At 34.9% G+C, this 8,740-nt stretch overlaps 1 protein-coding gene across 2 annotated transcripts in view; it reads right to left on the bottom strand.

The window, feature by feature from the left end:
* Positions 1–2,107: 2,107 nt before the first annotated feature.
* Fam199x (family with sequence similarity 199, X-linked) overlaps positions 2,108–8,740 on the bottom strand; it is a 29,534-nt gene continuing 22,901 nt past the window's right edge. The window contains exons 5-6 of one of the 2 annotated variants that reach the window (XM_005412008.2): positions 7,344–7,610; positions 2,108–6,154 (exon numbers count right to left, since the gene is read on the bottom strand). In XM_005412008.2, coding sequence (XP_005412065.1) covers positions 5,984–6,154; positions 7,344–7,610 — 438 coding nt within the window. In that variant the 3' untranslated portion in view covers positions 2,108–5,983. The remainder of the gene's footprint in view (positions 6,155–7,343; positions 7,611–8,740) is intronic. The other variant, XM_013508529.1, reaches the window with a different exon arrangement.

Genomic DNA, 8,740 nt, shown 5'->3' with positions numbered 1-8,740 from the left:
CTCAGCATTTGACGCACTGCTAATGGACTAAGGAACGAAGTTTTAAGTTTTATTAATTTTTAATTGATTTCAATAGCTACATGTGGCTAGTGGCTGCTATAAGGACAGTACAACTCCAGAAAACAAAAGAAACACATTCCACACACATTTCACTTGATCTCTAACTCACATTTATTAAAAATTGAAGATACAGAAAAACATGAGTAAGACTGGCTTCATCAAACAAATTGAATTAACTTACCTTTGACTATTAAATGAAATTATTTAATACCACAAAAGGAATTTTGAGGAAAAGATCTATACCAAGCTCTAAAATGAAAAATCAAAAGCAGCTCAATCTTTCTCAAAGGGGAGAACAACCACAGACCTCCCTCTAGTGGCGAGAGACAAAGTTGCTGCTGAAAAGCAGAACTGATCCTGTATCCATACATTAAACTGCCAGATATTTCTTTCATAAAACCATAATTTAAAAAGATTCCAGAGCAATCTTAAGAAATCTTAAGGAAATCAATTTTTTTGTCAACAAATATAATACCTAGTGTTCACTTATTATGACTGCAAATCTCTTGAAATCTGATCTCTTCAAAAAAAAATATTTTGCCAATGACATGGGAATTGAGGTTCTCAAACACAACAAGACAAGACAAAACAAAACAAAACAAAACAAGACACAAAAGTTTATGGAGCCCTAACCAAACTGAGCAAAAGAAAAGAGGTTAATTCTGCTCTGCTGGTAAACGGTCAAGGAGGAAGCACGGAAGGCGCTGATTAAGAAGCGTAAAGAAATAAGCAGCAGTGGGGTTTGTGGAGACTTAAGGTACATCAAAAGAACAATAAAATGGTATTATTATACGAGTTCTTAATAACTAAAATGACACTTCTCATTCTGATATTCAGTTCAAAACACAGCTCTGTCACATAGCCAGTTTTAATTACAACCATACAGACATATTTAGATTAAACTACTACTTTCAAGTACAAGAAAGAACTCAAAATACAAAGAACTTGTGTTATAACTATAGTTATTCCCTCACCAATTCAGGAAAAACAGGCTTTATATACACTGTAGTAAGTACAGAATGTACAGAAGACAGTCATATATACAAAAGTGCATTAATACAGTTATACATCTAGTAGGAATACAGGGAAAATCCTGATTAATGATCTGATACATGATAGTATTTAAGACTACTTGAAGATTCTCCAAACCACTTAACTTCCTACTTGCTTTGGTTATGATATTGATGTTACATAACTAATCTTTGAAACTAAAAAACACAGACAAGAAAACCTCCCATGATTTGAAAGTTTTAACCATCTTTGAAATGTTTTACATACACTTGTGTTTGTTAGTATCTCTTGACAGCAGTCCTATTAGATTTCCAACACAACGATTTAGAATGGATAGTACTTATATCTAAATTTAAAAATTACACAGGAAATTAAATTCACCTACTACATGAACAGACATTATTTGCTCCTTTCTTAAAAGCCTCAGCTAGATAACCTAACTCCAAAGTCTCAATTTGGATCCAATAGTTCGGATACCGTAAAAAGAGTAAAAGCAGCTCTACAAAATGAGTCATGGCTATGGGCTACTGTTCCTTGAAACAATTCAGAATAGTAGGCGTTAACTTGTCATTTATAGGTTAATTTTATAACTAACTTGACGTATTCAAAATGTATATGCATAAGTAAGCAATTCCTCCTTTTGTCATCCCTTTCTCTCACCACAAGAAGAACACACATTTCCACAGGCTCCCCTGACCACAAAGCTCTAACAGAACAAACCTGACAATAAAGAAAAAGTATTACACACTGAATTCAGTGAAGACCAAACCAATGTTTCTGAGTCTGGTATGAACATTAAATTAAAATGTAATTTAAATGTACTTTAAAAAGAGAGGGAGATGAAAACAAATACAGTAATTTTAATATTTAAAAATGAAAATAAAATTTTAGTGAGTCAAATCTTCAGCTATACCATGCAACTTCCTTACTCTTAACAGCCAGTTAGAAGGTCCTTCTATGCTTTTTAAAAGAAGTAAATTGGGGCTGGGGATTTAGCTCAGCGGCAAAGCGCCTGCCTGGCAAGCACAAGGTCGTGAGTTCGGTTCCCGGTACCGGAGAAAAACCAAAAAAAAAAAAAAAACAAAATAAAAGAAGTAAATTATTTTGCAAAGAAGTAGGACAAAGATTGTAAGGAATATTTTCCAGATACTATGCTAACAGAGATGCCTATCTCAAAATATCACTCAGCTGGTTCTTACCCTCTGTTACCACTATCTTCACTTTTAAGATAAAATTTATCTTAGCTTTTTTACTTAGAACTAATCCAAAGTTACCACAGTACATGTGTATACAAATGCTTCCAAACAGTCCTCCTCGGGATTAATTTTACTTCCCATTAGACATGTTGAATGTCAGTGCACTCAACATCAACACTACTATGGAATGCAACTGGAAATTTTACTATCAAATATACCAAGCTATAAACTGACTTTCAGTAGCCCCCATCAACTCCAAACAAGCATCTTCTTGATGACGGAAGAGCTAAAAGATTATTAAAGGAATGGTATGCAGATGAAATGCGGGATCTGAAAGTTTTTGTTTTGATCTATACTCTATTACTCTTAATTTAATGGTTTTATTTACTGATATCGAAACACCATGGCCATTCTACCAATGAAATAACATTCTGAATGTGTTTGAATTTTGAAAAGCCTAATATTCACGAAAACGTAGAGTTCACTACTCTTAAGGCACATGAGGCTACAGAGAGTAAACCATGAACAAAGAGTCTACCAGAAAACACAAAACAAACCAAACTGCTATACTGTTTATGTACTAACATTTTTGGCTTAAATACAAAGATATATGATAAATTTTATAATTTTTAAAGCTCATCAGAATGTAGATACCTTTATATAATAATTGCTTGTAATTTATCCTTTATGAAGGGATTTAGCACTTTTAAAAGCTAAACAAAATGAGGTGTCCACCCAATCTATAAAGAGTCACTGTTTTATATGTCCATTTCTGGGTTTAATTTAGCAATGTCTAATTTACCCAAGGGACAAATGAACTGGACTAAATAACTGCTATTTAACAAGTTTCATTTCAAACGAAGTGTTACTTTACTGTAAGTTCTTGTTGAGATCAAACAAACTGGCCCTTTATATACTCCAATATACATTATAGTACACTGCCTTGCTTTAATCAGTTGCAAAACTGTAGAAAAATACATGCCACTTTGTTTAACTCAAGGTTTATACTTTTAAAAGCTGGTAGGGGCTGACATACTATTAAAAGACCTCTAATAACAGTTTTATTTCTAGATAAAACTATGGGGACTTTATCATGACTTCAGTTGAGGTTTATTTTTAAAGAGGAGACTTATCTGTTCCAATGTTAATTCTATACAATGGGAATCAACACAGGACAAATAATTCTTGCCTTTTTATTAATTGGTTAATTTTGGATTTATATCGAAAGAGAAAGATATTGAGCTAGACCTGTTTGAAATGGAACTCAGAGATATCAGACTGAATAAACTAGTACTTAGTCCAAAAATGATCCCTTAAACTTGAATTATCCACATGAGGCATTAATACACATAAATATCACAGCAGAAGACAAAAGATGCTTTTGTTTATGTATTTCTGTGCTAAATTCTTTATTGGAGGGATAAAGACTTTTAAATCTCTCTCTTATATCATAAGGAAGCCCAAGTTGTTTCATTTTATTTTTTAACCAAAAGAATTTTTTTCAATCTCCTTCAAATCAATTTTATAGGCTGGTTCTAATCTATAGAACTTTAAAAATGGTGCACCCAAATTTACCCAAAATCTCATGACGCACTTTTACGAGCAACAGAACCTTTACCAATTTCAAAATCCGCTTTGTGGCACTTTGGTAAACTTGTTCATAATGACTTAAAGCTAAGGTAATGAGACTAGGTGATTGTTGGGAGAATGGAGGAATTGGTTTTAAAGTACAGTACATCATGACCCTGTTTAGGATTTCCTTTTACTGATCACTGTCAAACAAATACTTTCTCAATATGTGAAAGATTAAAATGCTATGCTGCAGTGTCCAAATGTGGCCTGTTTCACTTGAAGAACAGGTAAAGAGAGGAGGCGATCATTCTGTGGAATTTTGCTTTTGCTAAAAGCAGACAGAGAATTCAGATGTATCGTTACTTCTCTCCCTTTGTTCTTGCTATACTCAAAAATGAAAACAAGGTTGACTCTTTCTGCCTTCCTCTGAGTATTCTTGGGTCTATCTCAAACTCTTCGTCAGCCCTCTAAGCTGGCCAGGAACAGCAAAGAGGGGATAGAAAGATAGTCAAAAACACTACTCCAGCTGAAAAACATAAACCCATACACTTTTATTTTAGTAAAATTTGAAATTCTGGCTTTAAACCTTCAAGAAACCTAAATGAAATCAAACTTTCCAAATACCTAATTGTAAGCAAAGTTTAAACCTTTCTGTCAAGTGTTTAAATTGTTACTGTTTTTAAAAAGCTAATGTTAAAAAAACAAGAAATCAATTAACGTCTGGATTCTAGAATTTAAAAAAATGTCTGGATTCTAGAGTTTAAAAAAAATACTGATTACAACTCTTCCTGTAGAACCACGATTACCTCCTAAACTTTACCGCACAATAAAAAGAAAATTATGAATGTCATAAAGCAGCTTGATTGTCAGTAGTATCAATTCACATCTTCTTTAACTCATGTGAATGTCTAGACATATGGTAGAAGGAACTACTATTTCTAAATTAACAAACTGTGAAATCATTGAAAGAAATTCCACAATTTCACATTTAAGTTCAGAGTTTCCTTAATAACTCATAAGCTAAGATCTTTTGTATCTCTTACCGCTCTGTATACTTAGAGCAATTTACACAGAAGTTTAGCAGAATGCTAAGGGGTCTCGTCGGTTAATTTTGAACATTAACCTCTTTATATCTATCCCAAAACTTGTTACACCAAATATTTAAAAATTAAAGCTGTGATGGATAGAAAATGATCTAAAAAAGAATGAGGTACGGAGGAAGACAGGGAGGGAGGGAGGGAGGTAGAGGGAGAGAAGAGGGAGAGAGGGAAAGATTGAAATTTTCTATCTTTGAGACAATTTATAGCCTAAATTTTCAGAAAGCAATGGAAAAGTAGAATTGATTGCTTTGCCTAAATGATTTCTCTACTTGAATACTAATCAACATAGCCTGAAGTCTAAAATTTAACTATCAGTAATGTTATTTTCTCAGTAGCTATCACTTAAAAGAAGAATTCATTTTACATAAAACAAAAACAAATTGATATGGAAAAAGATTACGGCCTATTCTTATACCTTTGAATTAATAATGAATGAAAACAGAACTAAACCTCATGAAGGCACTATTGTAAACAGCAATCCATACCTTGCACACATATAACCCTCATCTCTGCCTCAAAACAGATTTCTACCAGTGAGAATTATACTATGGCCCTTTAGAAAAAGTAAACTAAGAAACTGTAACATTAAGAAAAGAACTGAATTATGATCTCTACACACACACACTCTGACATAATAAACTACATGTCAGCAGTACCTTGAATATCTCCTAAACTGTGGAAGTACTAGTTTTTTTAAAAAGCCCACTTAATCACCATAAAGTTTCAACAGCCAAAACATTAAACCAGTAGTTCTTAAGCCAGAATGTGCATCAGAATAACCTGGCACTGGTTAACATAAAAATGCTGGGTTCCTCCCCTGGTGGTTCTGATTCACTAGGTCTGGAACGGGTCCCACTAGTACACACTCCTAACAATTTCTCATGAGATATTGCAGTTGCAGGTCCTGGAACCGCCCTCTGAGGACCACTGGCCTAAATAATTAATGGTACACCACACAACCCTAACCAAAATTTTGGTCAAGATGCATGTAAACCAACAAGGATACAATAATGCTTAGAAAGAGTGGTGATAAATTCATCCTTGTTACATCAAAACATCAACATCAGCTTCATGGTCTTCCTCAGTCACTTTCAAGGACAGCACCTCTTCATTGAGGAAGAGCCCGCTAAGCCTCTCCTTCCGGGCCTGCCTCTGCTCCTTCAGCTGCCTCTTGCGGAAGGCTTTCTGCTGTAATTTCCGCTGCTTGGATCGCTTCTGTCAAAGTAAAAAAATTCTAGATCAGTAAAGTTTATTCTTGGTATATCCACACCAAAGTGCTTTTGGATCAAATTCTGCATTCTGTAACTTTTAAAAGCTGTTCAAACTCCTCTACAGTAGGAGTCTCACAACAATAAGTGAGTCATTGGCTTTGATTTGAAAATGATTCGTTAAGATTATATTTTTATGATATTTGACCAGTGATTCTTCTGCCCAAGAGGTGATACTTGATCATTTTACATAGCTATGGACAGCTGATCCCTTTGAAGTCTTATTTTTAAACCAAATTAAGGTACATTGATGTCAATGTGTAGTGAAAATAAATTTAAGGCGACAATATGAAATACAAAATGTAGGCGATACTGCCCAAATCTCCAATGCTTATATTAGTACAAACAGTGCTAACAATTTTTAAATGACTGGAAAAAAGGCATGCCTTTGTCATTAGAATCTTAGTAGATTCTTCAATCCTCATCACTGGTGAACTGAGGAATGACCACAAACCCAGAGAAAAACCTTGGTAACCAACAAGGCTGGCTATGTTTCTCCTCCTTCACTAAGACCCAGGGAAGAAATCACTGTGTATCTTCAAGTTACTACTGCATTCCTAAAGAGATCCTCTTTTTCTCTTTAAACTGGCTCCAAACTGTGCCGATGTAAGAAACAGAAGTGCTTTACTAAGCCACAGGATTCTTCTATTACACTTATAACTTATTTTATTAAAAAAAAGTACCTTACGGTATTATACTGTCAACTGTGATCAAAGTAGACAGAAATTACAGAATGCATTATTACATTCTAAATTAGCTCAGAAGCAGCATTCAAGACTAAAACATCCTGAAAACACATACAAAAGACACACAACGTTTTGTAGGAACTAATAGCAACATCGGCAATATAGTGAGATTTGCTTAACAGTGAGCTGCAGTCAGTACTGCTATCTTGAGAATTACACATTAAAATAGACAAAGTCAGACAAAATTGAATGCAATATTGTTATGGGTCAAGAGTACTTCAAAGCTCTCAGCCTAGAGTACTCTGTTCATCAGCACAGTATCTTCCTTGTGCAATTAAACTCCCAACCCACAGGAATCTAAATAGCAGGACAATTTTTATTCTTCAAGAATTCAAATGAAAGACTACAAATATCAATACTGAAAGGTAAAGCTTCGATTAGACATTTTACTTTTGAATCCCGAATCCTCTCCGCTGCACTTGTAGACAGGTTGCTGTCACTGTGTGCTCGACTCATGTTGGCACTGGAGTTTGAAGCAGAGTTGCCAACACTGGACCCACTGCTGCTTGCAGAACTGACCATGCTGGCACTGCTGCTGCTGGCACTGGCACTGGCACCGCTCACTCCGCTGGTGCTCGCACAACTAAAGTTGCTCCTCTTCCAGGTCTCTCTTGCAGGCCGCTGGCGAGGGCTATGCTCCTTAATATAGTTTCTGACCTTGGGACACAGGGCAAAAAACTAGTTACTGTTGTACTTTGATGTTTTAGCTTTAAGATGCTGGAAAGAAAAAAATTGTATTGTCCTTAATTCGAAAGATTTTGTCAGAAGTGAAGCAGATGTATAAATAAGGTACAATGGAAAGGCAAAAGAAATCTCAATTTAGAAACAAGCATCAAAGGACCTTCAGAATTTAGACTGCAAGAAAAGAACATGTGGAAATAGAAACAAAATAAAACAGTTGAAATTAAGTATTTGTTAGAAGCCTCTACTTAAAATGATTTAAGTCAATTAATGATTATATCTATACTTGGATTTTTTTCCTAAATTTTAGTTAGAAGTCGGTGGTACCTGTCTTCAAATGCAAAGCATCAACATACCACATTAATGAAAAAGGAGCTGGCTGGTAGAAAACTGTAGTCTATGTGTGGTGAGAAAAATACTAAAATCAAAGAAAATTTTCATAAATGATATATGTAAAACAAAGCTATAGTAGAACATAAAAGCGGAACTACTCATTTAGGTATGTACCAAGAAAAAGATAGCAGCAAAGACCATATTTAGAAAATATCACAAATGCATATTTCAGATATGAATAGCAATCTGAATGGCAAAGGGAAAATTCATTAGGTTTTACCCTAGCCAGCCTCAAGGATTTCATAAGACTAATCAAATAACCTCATTTATAAAAATATAGTTCTAATTTATTAGTACAGTACTTCAATTCTGTCAATTCATCTGTTGTAAGTTTAATCAGAATAAATCTGCTTCTTAGTCTAATCATTCCTTATATGATTAAATTTCAAAGCCTATACAATTGAAGAGCAAGTTCTAGATTCACACTGACCAGAAAGGTATGGTAGTGCCAAGTCAGATGTATGTAAAAAATTATTAAAAGAATAGATTCTCCAATATTACCTTCCTACCCTTCCTTTTCCCTTCCCCTTCCCTTCCCCTTCTCTTCTCCTTCCCTTCCCCTTCCCTTCCCCTTCTCTTCTCCTTCCCTTTCCCTTCCCTTCTCTTTTCTTTCCCTTTCCCTTCTCTTCCCCTTCCCTTCCCCTTCCCTTCCCCTTCCCTTCTCCTTCCCTTCCCCGTTCCCTTTCCCTTCCCTTTCCCTTCCCCCTCCCTTC

This window comes from Chinchilla lanigera, unplaced genomic scaffold, assembly GCF_000276665.1.
Source record: "Chinchilla lanigera isolate Chin_1 unplaced genomic scaffold, ChiLan1.0 scaffold00147, whole genome shotgun sequence".
Lineage (NCBI taxonomy): Eukaryota > Metazoa > Chordata > Mammalia > Rodentia > Chinchillidae > Chinchilla > Chinchilla lanigera.
Note: the sequence above shows the minus strand (reverse complement) of the source record. Positions and strands in the feature narration are given on the sequence as shown.